General features: G+C 40.5%; 1 protein-coding gene across 2 annotated transcripts; it reads left to right on the top strand.

Moving 5' to 3' along the window:
* The first annotated feature begins 661 nt into the window (after nucleotides 1–661).
* Nucleotides 662–13206, top strand: LOC124141654 (fucolectin-2-like). Of its 2 annotated transcripts, none has more exons than XM_048401067.1 (6): nucleotides 662–1340; nucleotides 2390–2494; nucleotides 5506–5742; nucleotides 6261–6497; nucleotides 10945–11028; nucleotides 12910–13206. In XM_048401067.1, exons 2-6 carry the CDS (start codon nucleotides 2437–2439, stop codon nucleotides 13125–13127), a joined length of 834 nt encoding a protein of 277 aa, XP_048257024.1. In that variant the 5' UTR covers nucleotides 662–1340; nucleotides 2390–2436; the 3' UTR covers nucleotides 13128–13206. The 2 variants fall into 2 exon arrangements, with proteins under 2 accessions (XP_048257024.1, XP_046365647.2); XM_046509691.2 differs by having other exon boundaries at nucleotides 662–1785.
* Nucleotides 13207–14882: the final 1676 nt, after the last annotated feature.

The raw sequence follows: 14882 nt of genomic DNA, 5'->3' as shown, positions 1-14882 counted from the left end.
TGGTCTTTCCCAGCACTGTAATTGTTGTTGCACTCCATGGAGGTTGTGGGTAGTGGATGAATTTAAGGGTTGAAACCGTATCTTAGACCATTAATCAAATAGTTTGTGAACTTGATATCCGGATGAAGAGCCAGTTCAAATACCGGGCGTGGTTAATAGGGGTGAGTGGAGATGATACAGGCACTGTTTCCATGGTTACGGTGGATTTGTTAGAGGTGGTATCCAGTCAAACCTTCTTTCTCTTGTTGCTACAGTTGTTTTTTTCCCGTGGCTTGGCTCCTTGTAGGTTAAGCAGACATGCTCAACAGACAGTTTCTTCTGACGTAACCTTGGTCGTTGAAATTGTTGCAAATTTCTTTACCGTTGAGCCTGACCTTGGGACGTCCCCTGGTGTAAGCCTTGTCTTGTCGATATCCTTGCGGTCTGTCAGAGACTGATGTGATGTACCTCCGTGGTTTGAACTCGTGTGTCACACTATGGCAAGTTTGGCGAGACTTGGAGGTTCTTGTTGAGCACCTAGTGAGAATCCTTTGATCAGGCATATCCGACCCGATGGGTTGACCTATCTCAGCATAGGAGGCAACGCGAGGGGCAAACAATATATGGTAATTGTAGCGGTTGCTTTTTCCTGGGAATTGCTGAGCCAGATTTATGACTGTCCTTTCGTGAGCGTCCAACTGGCGCTGGAGTTCATCGTTGTTTTCACAATAAATGTTCTTGAATGTGGTGAAAGTCATGATGAAATCTGGTAACAACAGGGTTCTTGATAAGTTGCCATTTGGGCTATCTTGACTTAATCCCTTTTCGCCGTAGTCTATATCTTGTAATAGGAGAGCCAGATTCACATACTAACTGGCTTTGATCTTGTCCTTGATCGCTTCTGGCACTGTGTCTATCGGGGGCAGGCTGTCTGAAGGCACCGCTTGATGCATCTGGTGTGCGGTTCTGTTTACATTCTCTTGACGCATGGCCGGATAAGCTCCTTCAACTCCCTGACCTCGCCTCTCAGGTTTCTATCTGCCATGTTGGATACCGGAACTTCCGTCTGATTACTGCGCAGGTCGGAGATGGGATGCAGATTGTCGTTAACACTGCCAAGTGTAGCTGGAGTGTTGATCCTTACTCCTGTCATGCATTCTCTGGCGTCTGGAGTCATGAATGAATCAGTCTGTCCCCTCGCTGCCTGTGTCTGTGGAATGTCATTCCTTGTTGGCCTGTCGTTGTCAGTGGGGTTGTCTATCAGCCGGCCACTTGCTACGTTTTCCTTGTACAGCTGTAGCAAGAATTTTCTAGACCACGCAGCCGGAACTTATCCCTAGTTGTTCTAGTTTGTTTGTGAGGTCAGTAGCTGTCAGATACGGTGGGTTGGTGGCCTGAGACTGGCGAGATGTACGAGGGGGTGGTCCGCCATCTTGGTTGTTTACATCGGATTCTGCGGAAGGTAGATTAACGCTGTTGGTCCGAGCAGATTTCCTTGTGTGTGCAACACGTTTCCTCTTTGGATCCGAAATTGTCGACACGATGGGAAGCTTTCCCGGTGAAGAATGATAATGGATGGCGTATTCAGTGGTGGATTCGTGAGAGATTTTGAGAGCATTACGCCATGACAATAGAATTGACAAGGAAGACAAAGCAAAATCTATGGGGTTAAAAAGCCTACAGACATAAGGTCACCGGAACCTTTCTGAGCATGCGTAGCTGATAAATTAATGCATTGTGGGATATGAAGACAGTAACCTTATACATAACAGAAAAGCATGGCTAATGATGTGACGGGAAGGGAGGGTAGGTAGATGTATGACGTAAGCATGTACTTGCTAGTGAAGAGTATAACCATGGTGAGGAAATAACAGGGTATAATAGACTGGATAAGGAAGTACGCGTATGACTAAGTAGTTAATGATACCTGTCGATATGGCTAGTGTACTTTTCTTTGTCCCTGCACAAACTAGAATAATAAATAACCATATGCTTATCTGAGATACTTGTCAATACTGAGTTCGAAAACTAGTCCCGTCAATTGATATTTTACAGAGTTACGGCCTTCGATACATATTATTTGTTTTATCAGAAACAACTGAAGTTAGCTAATCTAAAAGATACTTATGAAGAGGTTTTTTTCCAGAGAAAGGGCCTTTTGTGTGTATTAATTTCACATTTAATCATTTTTTCTTCATGACAAAAAGCAGCCCAAGTGCCCATCTCTTCTTAAGGCTTTATGGGGCTTTTTTATAATTTATGTTCACTACTATATGAACAAACAAACGTCTTATGGGCCTCTTATAGTGATAATGCTGTTTTCTTGTTTAAGGAAACGTAAATGAAAAACTGTACTCTTTCATAAGTGCTTTTCAGATGATGAGTTCATCCATTGCTTGGTGAATTTAAGATCACGCTGTCAGTGTCAGATGTGCCCGGGGTTTTGGAGGTTCCACTATGACAAGCAAGAGATATATCCTTATTGTGCTGGCATCCATTTGCAGTAGGCCTATCGGTAAGAATATATTGGTGTCACCAATTAACTATGAAAAGCACTGCGTACCTCCGTCACACCGAATAACCGTCAGTAAATGCACGGGTTTGAAGACACTAATATCCTCGGGAGGGTAGCCTGCTGTCACTGCCCCATGTGATCAATGGCACAGAATCTTCACGAGAGTCAATAAATTCAAGCACACAAACATATTATTGTGTGTATATATATATTATGATATGTTGATATAATGATCTTGATTCTAAATTCGGTTTTGGTTTTCGGTTTTCTACATATTCTGTATGTATGTAGACTCAGTATATATTCTGTATGTAGACGCAGGATATATTCTGTATGTATGTAGACTCAGTATATATTCTGTATGTAGACGCAGGATATATTCTGTATATATGCAGACTCAGTATATATTCTGTATGTAGACGCAGCATATATTGTGTATGCATGTAGACGCAGCATATATTCTGTATGTAGACGCAGCATATATTATGTATGTTTGCAGACTCAATATATATTCTGTATGTAGATGCAGCATATATTGTGTATGTATGCAGACTCAATATATATTCTGTATGTAGACGCAGCATATATTGTGTATGTATGCAGACTCAGTATATATTCTGTATGTAGACGCAGTATATATTCTGTATGTATACTTGCCACATAAAGAAACTGTGCACGGAGAAAATATATTCTGGATTGAAATACAACACAGCAAGAACAAAATGATGCAGACGCTGTAGCAGCTGAATGTTCGGACCATAAGAAAATGTCAACGGGACCTGAACAACATCTGTAACGATGACGTCAGAAGATCAAAATGGAGTAGGGGGGTCATACGACAAAGTCACAAAGTCAATAACGGGTATGACCACCCTGTGCGTGAATCACAGCAGTGCATCGGCGACGCATGGAGTCCACCAAATGGGCATGGAAGGCCTGGGGAATGGCCTGCCATATCCTCCTCAAATCCTGTGCCAAGTCACGGACGTTATCTGGAGGATGTGGAAGACGACGCAGAGGGCGCTCCATTTCATCCCACACATGCTCTATTGGGGAGAGATCTAGAGAAACCGCAGGCCATGGCAGAAACATGACATGTTATGGTGAAGGAAATCCATTGCGACCCTAGCCGTGGGAGGACGAGCGTTGTCCTGTTGAAATGTCAATCCCGGGCCATGACGTTGCAGGAAAGGAATGACCACAGGCCTTAGAATCTGATCTCTGTAGCCAACACCGGTGAGATTGCCCTGAACAACCACCAAAGGGGTTCGGTGCCGTGCTGTTATCCCACCCCAAATCATCACAGAGCCACCTCCAAAACGATTCATCTCCACAATACAGTTGCGTGCATAACGTTCTCCCAAACGCCGGTAGACACGTTGGCGCCCGTCACTGTGGGAAATGTTGAACCTCGATTCATCTGTAAAGACAACATTTCCCCACCATATTCGAGGTTGGCGAACATGATTTCGACACCTTCTTAGACGGTTGACTCGATGACGGTGTGTCAGGATGGGACGTATGGCAGGGCGTCGTGGTCGAATCCCGTACTGACGTAAACGATTCCTGACAGTGTTGGGATGGATACGGCGCAGTCCAGGAATTGTCTGGGACGTCGTTACTGCCGTTTGGAACCTGTGTCGGAGATGTGTAACTCGAATCCATCTGTCCTGTCTTGGCGTCATTACTCGGGGACGTCCTGAACGTGGTTGGTCGGCAACGTCATTTGTGTTCTGATAACGCCTCACCAATGCCGATATCGTGTTACGATGGCATTGGAAATGTGTTGCCACCTGTTGTTGCCTCATTCCCGCTCGGATCATTCCAATGGCTTCATGACGCTGTGCAGCTGTCAATCTTGGCATGGTTTGCTTGTGATATGCTTGTGTCTGCGCCTGAGAAGTTTTGAATTTTTGAATGACCACAGATCATGCTTTCCAAATTGACAGCGAATTTTGAGTTGCACATGCTGTGTACAGCTGCACAGGGTGCACGTGCAGTAACACATTGCACGTCCATAGGCCCCCATCAATGACGTCATATCGCATGGCACGTGCATGAGCGTTTGAATGTCTCAAATAATTGCTGTGTTCATGTCTTTCATATATGGACGGTGTGCCCTTATATCTATATTTTCTCCGTGCACAGTTTCTTTATGTTGCTAGTATATATAGACGCATCATATAGTCTGTATGTAGACGCAGCATATATTCTGTATGTATGCAGACTCAGTATATATTCTGTATGTAGACTCAGCATATATGATGTATGTTCGCAGACTCAATATATATTCTGTATGTAGACGCAGCATATATTGTGTATGTATGCAGACTCAGTATATATTCTGTATGTAGACGCAGCATATATTATGTATGCAGATGCAGGATATAATCTGTATGCATGTAAACGCAGCTTATATTCTGTATGTATATAGACGAATCATATAGTCTGTATGTAGATGCAGCATATATTCTGAATGTATGTAGATGCAGCATATATTTTGTATGCAGACGCAGCATGTATTATGTATGTAGACGCAGCATATATTCTGTATGTAGACGCAGCATATATTTTGTATGTAGACGCAGCATGTATTATGAATGTAGACGCAGCATGTATTATGTATGTAGACGCAGCATGTATTATGTATGTAGACGCAGCGTGTATTATGTATGCAGACTCAGTATATATTCTGGGTGTAGACGCAGCATATGCCCTGTATGTATGTAGACGCAGCGTGTATTATGTATGTAGACGCAGCATGTATTATGTATGTAGACGCAGCATATATTCTGTATGTAGACGCAGCATATATTCTGTATGTAGACGCAGCATATATTCTGTATGACTGCAGAAGCAGCAAATACCCTGCATGTATGCAGATATTGGCCAATAGGTGGAAGGGATTATAAGAAATCTCCAAGTGAAATGTGTCAATAAAAAAGTCGGTGGGATTAATACGAGGGTCACAGTTAAAAATAAACCTCACATGCAGTCTATATTCCCTTCAGCTGCTGTAACTACAAACTTGGCGTTACATAAACCAACAAGCGCCAGTTCAAACTTTCATAAATTTTCGGATCCTTCCCACGTCGTGGATGGGTCTGCATCAGGATACAGTGGGAGCTCGGTTTGTTACTTTTCACGAGGAGATGACAAACAGCCATGGTGGCAGGTCGACTTGCTGAATGTTTATGAAATATCTAAACTTAAGATCATCAATCGGAGTGATCCTTGCACCGATTGTGGTAAGTACTGAAGCAAACTGTATATGCATTATTGATATGCCATCGATTGTATTTTTATAGGAGGGACATAGAAGGGACATAACTTGTAATCGCCACTGGTGGCGCTACGATCGAGCCCCAAAATTTCAGCTTTTCTTTTTGACTTGTACCCTATGTACCCATGTATTTTTTCAGGTGAAAACGTGACCTGCCTTTGCATGTGTTTGTGACAGGTTCTTCTGGTAGAGCAGGACTCATAAACACATGCTAATGATATAGTCGGAATCGTGCAATAGTTTTTATTATTATGATTATGATTTTTATTATCATCAATATAAGTAGTAGTAGTAGTAGTAGTAGTAGTAGTACGGAAATGGTTTTGTTGCTTCTATTTACGGGATGGTATGTCCACCCAGTTCAAACAATGTAATTGGTAAAGTCAGTGTGATCTTTTAGTGAAACATCTTTGGTTTGTGTTTTATATATTAACCATTTATCTCGCCATAGTTTAGATAGTTAGTTATTGTGGTCATCTGTAGGAGAAGGACTTCGGGACTTTACCATCAAAGGGTACTGCGAGGACCCCTCTGTGACGGCGAGCGCTGTGGGAGCACTGTGTTATTATCACCGTGATGCGGTTCCAGTTGGAGCCGCGAGGGAAATAACGTGCACCACCCCGCTGTCTGTTCGATTCGTGAGGCTAGCAACGAAACATCCCTATTTCACTCTGTGTGAAGTTATTGTGTTTGGTACAGGAGTTCCTTCAACTGGAGCATGTAAGTCACACTATATATACAACTCAAAAGAAGTTAAGGACCCCCCGATTCGTTCATATTACTCTAGATAGTCGGTCATGGCATCTGTCTGTCAATGACAGATTAACCTTTATGCTGTTTTAGAATTGTTTTAGCAAAAGTCGCTGTTTAGAGGGTGGACGATTTCAAACAGTCGGTGCTTCAATAAACAAGGGCCAATTGAAGAAATATGTTCCAGATTTATTCCTTATAGAAAGCTACACATTACTATATAAAAATGTCCTTATGTTTTCAATCATACCAAGTTTAAGACCAAAGCGAACACAAAATTTGTAACGTTTTTTAACTTACCCGAATTACGTTATTGAAGTTGGTTTGCGTGTCTTGTTAGGAACCTTTTTATGTCGTTAAATTTGTGCAAATTGATCTCCGATATCTTATTTTCAACTGATTATAAATTCGATTTTTGTATCGGCAAATAACGGAGCGATGGTAAATTATGAACTATTTCAGTAAAAAAATGTTATCCAAACTGAAGGAGGAATAAAACTTAACTTTCGAGGCCATCATGTCAGTTGCAGAAATACGAACATTCGGCTTAATCTAACGTGTCATATTATAAACGTTGCAGGCAACAATCAATGACATACATATTCACCAATTCTAAATTCAAATTTTTGGTTACATATTTACGAAATAGGAAAATACAAATCCTTTGTCATGATGCTAGCAGACGTACGAAAAACAAACATGGCAATAATCACCATCACAACAGGTGCGTGAAAAAAAACGTGTTTCAAAATAACATTCGTGCGTTGCTGGATATGATAGGATATGCACAAGTGCGTGATGTGTATATTAATAAAATTCTACATACGTATATCCAGGGTTAGCTTCACATTAAATTTGGGACAGTTCATATCTTTACTTTAAACATATTTTATTCAACAATTATTATCTTTCACCTGAACATCAATATGTGAAAAGGTAACTACTTAATATCATTATTTAAGTTTAGTATTCCATGAATAATAGGTAAAAAGATAAGATCCTTCACATGTACATACACTATACATGTGGACATTAATCTTGTCGGTTTGTTTCCAAACAAAACAATTCTAAAATATAATTGTAATATGAATATGATACATTAATTTCTTGTAACAGTACATGTGATTTTTGTTTGTTTAATCACAAGAACCAGGGTGGCGCTTGATCTGGTGAGGTAGATATATATTTATAAGAGAATGTTATCTTTTGAAAAAAGAATAGGGCACATATATCACACATTATTTCATTGGTGAGAACCCAGACAAAATACATATGGTAGGGTATTTTCCATGTACTTTTTTCCAACAGAACAGAACTGCAATAATACATACATACATACATACATACATACATACATACATACATACATACATACATACATACATACATACATACATACATATAGGCAATGTTTGCAGTTCTGTTCTGTTGGAGAAATGTACATGGAGAATACCCTACCATATGTATTTTGTCTGGGTTCTCACCAATGAAATAATGTGTGATTTGTCTGGCAGGACGTTCCGGGTTTGCTGCAGTATGCTCAGGTGTGTGACAGTGACGCTCATGCATGTTCCTTAAGGAACATGAACCGTTGTGAACTGTGGTCAGCAGGTTTTCGTCTATCAGTCAGTGGCATGTACATAAATTCAAAATAAATGCAGATCATCGCCAGCCTTGGATCTGACGTCCTTGATTATTTGATGGGTTTCTGAATATCTAATCAGTAAAGGTCCTTATGTCTCAGCCTTCTGGATGGAGTGAAGCTAAATGTCCCTGCATACATGATCACCCTTGTCAGATGTGTTTTATCCTGCCATCCACGCCCCAAGACTTTCTGTCATATTGTGTGGTTTATTGTGCACATACATGTACTGCTGCAAACCTGTTGTCCCTTGTATGCAATCACAGTATCACACTTTCATCAGTTGGTGTGTGCCCTTGCCATCATGAAACAAGAATTCCCCTTGTATAAAAGAAACTTATTTGTCATTCCTTGAATAATCTCTGGTGCTTGAAAGTTTCAGTGTATTAAAGTTTGTTTTTCTTTGAAACTAACGTCAAACCATCTGACACGTTTGATTGAATTATAGCTTTAAAAGGCCGTACTTCTGAGGTGTCCATATTGTTCTACACTTTAAGGACAAAACATAAACCTGTTTGGTTACGTAATCAAAAACTCGTCTTAAAATGTGAAAAGGAGTTACTGTACTACTGACGGGCATCTTTTTTATCCCATCGTCCCCATTTTTGTATCTTAAATTTCTTGTGAGTTTGTGCCCAAACAATTATGTGATTTTGTACCCAGAATAATTTTGGATTAGTTTTAAAGCTACACATTACTTTTAGTGGCAAAAAGTTAATATATTATCACTTTCCTATCCAAACATTACAATTTACTTAGGGTTTAACAATTTAACTGGCCTCTTCTCCAGTGACAAGTATTTTTGGATTATAAGTTTGTTTTGGGTACAAAATCACATAGACCCTACTACACACCCATCCAGTCGCCCTGTACCTTGTTCAACCGTTCTGAAGACTGGGGAGACGGAGAGGGGGGTAAACTCTCTTTTTTAAAGAAATCCTTAATATTCTGAATTGTCCTTCTTGCAATGACAGACCAATAACAATATCAGGTTGTGATTATCATAGCATATCAATATATAGTTTATATAGTATATCAAGTTTCATGTTACACACCGGCTACAGTCACGAAAACAAATGAAACACAGGCGTGAAGACTGCTACCCAGGTCAATAAATAGTAAATAGGTGACGATAAATAGTAAGTTATGTAATTTATTTGAATTTGAATCTTTTTCGGAATTTTCTTGAATTTTCATAGCTTACCATCTTTTGCGTAGTTTGCCTCGATGTGTGACATGGGTACGTGCTTCCGGTTTCAGAAATAATGATAAAGTTGCAAGTATTTTGATTCTTTTTCAAAATCTGTATTATTGAATGGCGTACCTAGAATGTATATCAGTAATATTTTGCCTATCATCCACTATTTGTTATTATTCGCGGTGTTTGTTGACTTTGTTCAACTAAAAAAATCGCGAGTTAGGCCACGCCCAAACAGGTCACTTACACTTGTCAATAGCGTGTCAATGTCCGAAAGTTCATCAACTAAGTGGGGCGGTCGGGTAGCCTAGTGGTTAAAGCGTTCCCTCGTCACGCCGAAGACCCGGGTTCGATTCCCGACATGGGTACAATGTGTGAAGCCCATTTCTGGTGTCCCCCGCCGTAATATTGCTGGAATATTGCTTAAAGCTGGATAAAACCAAACTCACTCATCAACTAAGCCATTTCAAAACTCGATAAAATTGAGATATTTTTCACAAATATTTAGCATCCGTGTAAATAATTCTAGAACATTAATTAAGATATATAAAAAGGATTGTAATAGTATTACGGGATCACGATGCTGGTGGAGTTTTATGTTTACCGCCGTTGTAACTTTCATCCAATCGATGATGTTACGATTCAAATTAGTTTTTGTTTATAATTTATTGTACCGAAATTTGCTAATTTTTAGAAATTAAGGAACTTGAGTGTTTTTGTTTCATCAGGTAACCCAAAGATATGATCGAATGTGAAAAATTAATTAATAAAGAAAATATCATACTGCATGCCGCTCAACGTGAAGTGCCAAAAGTCAACAATGGCCGTTTCTGGTAGTTGTTTGCCAAGAAATTTGGCCGATACTTTCTTAACTAGCGAGGTAAATAAACTACTGAAAGTTTTCAAATTTATGCATACCACACGGAACTTAAATGATACATGTAGGCAAGGCCTACTCGTTAAACAGTTATAGCGAGTTTCATTTGGGGGTGTTCTTTGACTATGCGCCTGTCGAATGGGTTCGACATTAGCACTGAGAGCAGGTCTTGGCATGACAGATTAACTTTAGTAATATGATGAATTGGGTGGTCCATCACATTTTCAAAGACAAAACCTTTATTATTATTTTTAATAAAGGTATTCTGCATTTCTGCTTTCTGGTGTAGAATTACGTCTGTAAACCTGTGATAACTTATAACGGATATTACACTTAGTTCAAGGCATAAGTGAGAACGATCATGAGATTTCTTTTGTCTCCTCCTTTGTACAGAAATTCTTTCTTATCAGTTTTGAACCAGCATACACCATTAAATAAAGTGAAGCCTACTTCTGCTGTCCCGGGATGGTGGGGCAGCCTAGTGGTTAAACCGTTCGCTCGTCACGCTGAAGGCCCGGGTTCGATTCCCCATAAGCACAATATGTGAAACCAATTTCTGGTGTCCCCCGCCGTGATGTTGCTGGAATGTTGCCGAAAGCGGCGTAAATCCACATTCACTCACCCACTCTGGCGTCCCCTGCCGTGGTATTGCTGGAATATTGCTAAAAGCGGCGTAAAACCATCTTCACTCACTCTTTAGGTAAAGCCAACAGGTCTGTCACAGTTACTCCTGCAGAGTCTGAAGGAAGTGATCATGCAAACCTGCAAGGACCAACAACAATTTGTAAGTTATCATTTACACCTTTATATTTATATTAATATCATAAAATAGGCAACGCAAACCATTCGGGGGATTCAAACTATCCCCAAACCATTTCTGACCATATACTGAGGAGCAAAAGAAACTATACCTCTGAAATGATTCTAATCATTATATTTAATTTTCATTTGCAAAGTTCTTAAGTTATTAAGATATGTTATACACAAACATTAACTGTACCGGCGCTTTGTCAACACTCAAAGAATACTTATCTATAGTTGTTGTTGTTTTCTACATATAGTTTCATTTCAAACTTTTTAATCTTTGGAATCTTGGACATTTTATCTTTGAAAATCAATAAATGTGCTTGTTTGGGCAACGTTTCAAATATGGCAGAGATCATGAGGTTGCAAAATCATTTCTTACCCCGGTCTTCATTTGATCAGTTGATAGTTACATAATGATAGACATAATGAAATTTAACAACAGTTCTTTCGATTTTCAATTGCACAAAAAACAAACTCGGTTTGTTTATCCCAGCCAAGAACTGGGACGGGGGTATAGGAATGGGTGATGTCCGTCCGTCCATCCTTCCGTTCGTCACGTTTCGTTACCCGGGGCAAACCTCGGAGACTGTTTAATATCTTATTAAACTTCAGAACTTTGTATATGTATCAAATACATGCTGAACTGGTGCCTTTGGATGTTATGGTATTTCTTTAAAAGAATTTGTTTCCTTGGTAACAAACTTGACTTCGACACAAAGACGGGTAGCATTTGTTTCCAGAGCCAAACTCGGAAACCGTTTAATATTTTATTTTGAAACCTTCCATATGTATCAAACACATGCTGAACCGGTTCGATAGGTAATACGCCTATGAAAACCATACACTTGGAAGTTGCCACTTTATGGTTTTAGATCCTGCTGTTTGATCGTCGTTTTAAAAAGTTGTGACGACTATATGTTCCCATGTGATTGATACAAATAGAAATAGTACCACGCACTGAACCCGTGAAGATCCGGGGTAGAATAGGTCTTCAGCAGCCCATGCTTGCAGTAAAATGTGACTATGCTTGTAGTAAAAGGCGATTAACGGGATTGGGTGGTCAAGCTCGCTGACTTGGTTGATGTAAGTCATTGTATCCCAATTGCGTGGTTGGTTGCTCATGATATCAATCACGGGATTGTCTGGTTCAGAGTTGATTATTTACAGACCGCTGTAATAAAGCTGGAATATTGCTGAGTGCGGCGTTAAACAACAAACAAATAAAACACGGCTCTGTAGCTCACCTGGATTTGTAGGCAACTAAGGTGTGAACAAAACATCCACTCATCAAAAGTCAGCATTGATATTTAATATTTTCTCCATATATACTGAGAACTCAACGCCAACACTAAATTCTACAGATATCATCAAAAGAAGAAACATACATACAAAAATTTCAGAGGGGATATCTATAGAGCCAAACATTTATTTTGTTGGTATTTAAGAGGAAGGTAAAAAAAGGTCGCGAAATGCGGAACACGTGTGTTAAGTCCTGATGCTAACTGAACATACGCGAAATATTATCACATTTTAAAAAATAATGACAAAACAATGGTCATAAATGGGTTGTTTTTGCAGGATGATAATTCATTTCGAACCTCTTGAAGAAATAAGGGGTGGGAACAGGTTTTAGCTTTCTTTGGCTAGTGGTTTCTGTTTACTGACAACGACTGACGTCGGACAAGCATGCTACGACATTTCATTGACTTTCAGTCAGGGGAGCCAAAGAGACTGGAATTTCGACAATCGACACTAAGTAAATACCAAACTGGCTACACACAGGATTACTGGTATAATTATGCTTATATAGATACAGTGTGACAGTGTGTGACGAGTGTACGATTAACACTGTTTCCAGGTTTCGGGCTTAAAGCAAGGAATCACAGAGTCCAGCAGTCAAGGCTCGAGGTCATTGCGATGAGTACTCTCCACTGTGCCACAGGATGTGCCAAACGCCCCCTATGTGTCGGCATCAACGTCAAGGGGAGACAATGTGAGGTGATAGTTTCACAAACTGCGTCCATGCTGGCGGAAGCATCACCTGGGTGGAACTATCTCAGACGCATCCCTTGTTAATCCTCACAACAGACTGACATGGGGGACACTATACATGCCTATAAGAATACATAGGGTAGTGTTTTCTCATTAAAAATATGTCGCATATAATTGGCTGTTTTTTTTATTTTGTTTGTGTGTCTTTTTTGGCCGCCGAAATGAATGTTCCTACTGTGTCGCGACTATTCGATTCTTGCCAAAAGAGACAGTGGTTGATAATACAAGCAATGTCCCACGTGGTCGGTTTAATAGTGTTATTCCACTGAGGTAATATGCAGTTTAGCATGGATACCCCGCTCAGATACAGTATTCCGACTGATCCGATCAGTCCTTGTTTTATTCCCTTAATACCGAGCGCCAGGCAGGGTAACAACAAGTACCTTATGTTAACATCTTTTTTGAATGAAACAACGACTTCCGGCCAGACTCTCTCTCGACTACACCAGGAAGGTGACAACTAAGCTTACTTATTCGCTTAAAAGTAAACAAGCTTTAAGAAAGTGAGTGAGTGAGTATAGTTTTACGCCGCTTTTAGCAATATTCATGCAATATCACGGCGGGGGACACCACAAATGGGCTTCACACATTGTACCCATGTCGGGAATCGAACCCGGGTCTTCGGCGTGACGATCGGACGCTCTAACAACTAGGCTAGCCGACCGCCCCGCTTTAAGAAAGAACAAGGCACGAAATCGAATGTGGCTGTTGATCTGCGGCCTAGGAAGCATGGTACCATATGAAACATTTTTGGTATTCAAGACCCGTCTGCAATTCAATGAGAGTTTGGTATCTGAAGATTATCTTTTGTTACTATTTTTAGTTTGGAAGGTACAATATCCGGTTCAGTGTATCACATTAGTTACCTGCAGAATGGCGTAGTGTATAGGACTCAGTGAAACTCTTTGTTGGTAATCAGGTATTCTTTGTTGTACGTTTGTTAAACATATAAATCTTAACACTGCTACCATACGAAACATTGCTATTTGGAAACTAGTGAGTGAGTGAGTGAGTTTGGTTTAACGCCGCTATTAACAGTATTCCAGTTATATCGTGGCGTGTCAGCTTAATGTGGGAGGAAAGCCCGAAGTGATGCAGGTCTCTGACGTTTACCACTTCGGTGAAACCCACAAGCACGGGTATGGTGCTGACAAACCTAGAAACATAATCGGGGCGAACCGGGATTCGAACCCACAATCATAGGTTTCTGGCGTGCCAAAGGGACGCAACTCTGCACAGCGAATCACGGCGCCTTAGACGACTGGGCCACCCGTGCCCCCTATTTGGAAACTAAGCTTAAATATCTTTAGAAGAGATCTGTGCATTTCATATTTCATTAATAGGATTGGGGTAGATCATTTAAAGATCTCTGTGAGTGAATGAGTTGATGCTTTACGTCACATTATTTCAGCCATATCGTGACGAGTAAAGATCTCTGTTTACGGCCTTGTCCGTCTTAATTATTTACAGGGGCGGTCGGGTGGCCTAGTGGTTAAAGCGTTCGCTCGTCACACCGAAGACCCGGGTTCGAATCCCGACATGGGTACAATGTGTGAAGCCCATTTCTGGTGTCCCCCGCCGTGATATTGCTGGAATATTGCTAAAAGCGGCGTAAAACTATACTCATTCACTATTAACAACCTCATTTCTCATGGGTACTTGAGGTGTGTGTTGGGCAGCGTGGATCATTGTTACAAAACAATAGAGAAAGCTGCCGCTGATATAAATGTTGTGTTGTGTTCAAGATGTCCTACTGTGTATGGAGTCCAACTGATAATG

The sequence above is a fragment of the Haliotis rufescens genome, unplaced genomic scaffold (assembly GCF_023055435.1).
Source record: "Haliotis rufescens isolate VD_foot unplaced genomic scaffold, xgHalRufe1.0.p SCAF_21, whole genome shotgun sequence".
NCBI lineage: Eukaryota > Metazoa > Mollusca > Gastropoda > Lepetellida > Haliotidae > Haliotis > Haliotis rufescens.
The sequence above is the reverse complement of the archived record's forward strand: the minus strand, read 5'-3'. Positions and strand labels throughout refer to the sequence as shown.

Bases quoted from the DNA above. Each gene is read 5' to 3' on its own strand.
- LOC124141654 (XM_046509691.2), top strand. From the start codon at position 1,758: ATGGCTAATGATGTGACGGGAAGGGAGG. The intron at 5,743-6,260 runs GTAAGTACTGAA...GGTCATCTGTAG, and splicing joins TGATCCTTGCACCGATTGTG to GAGAAGGACTTCGGGACTTT. The intron at 6,498-10,944 runs GTAAGTCACACT...CTCACTCTTTAG, and splicing joins AGTTCCTTCAACTGGAGCAT to GTAAAGCCAACAGGTCTGTC.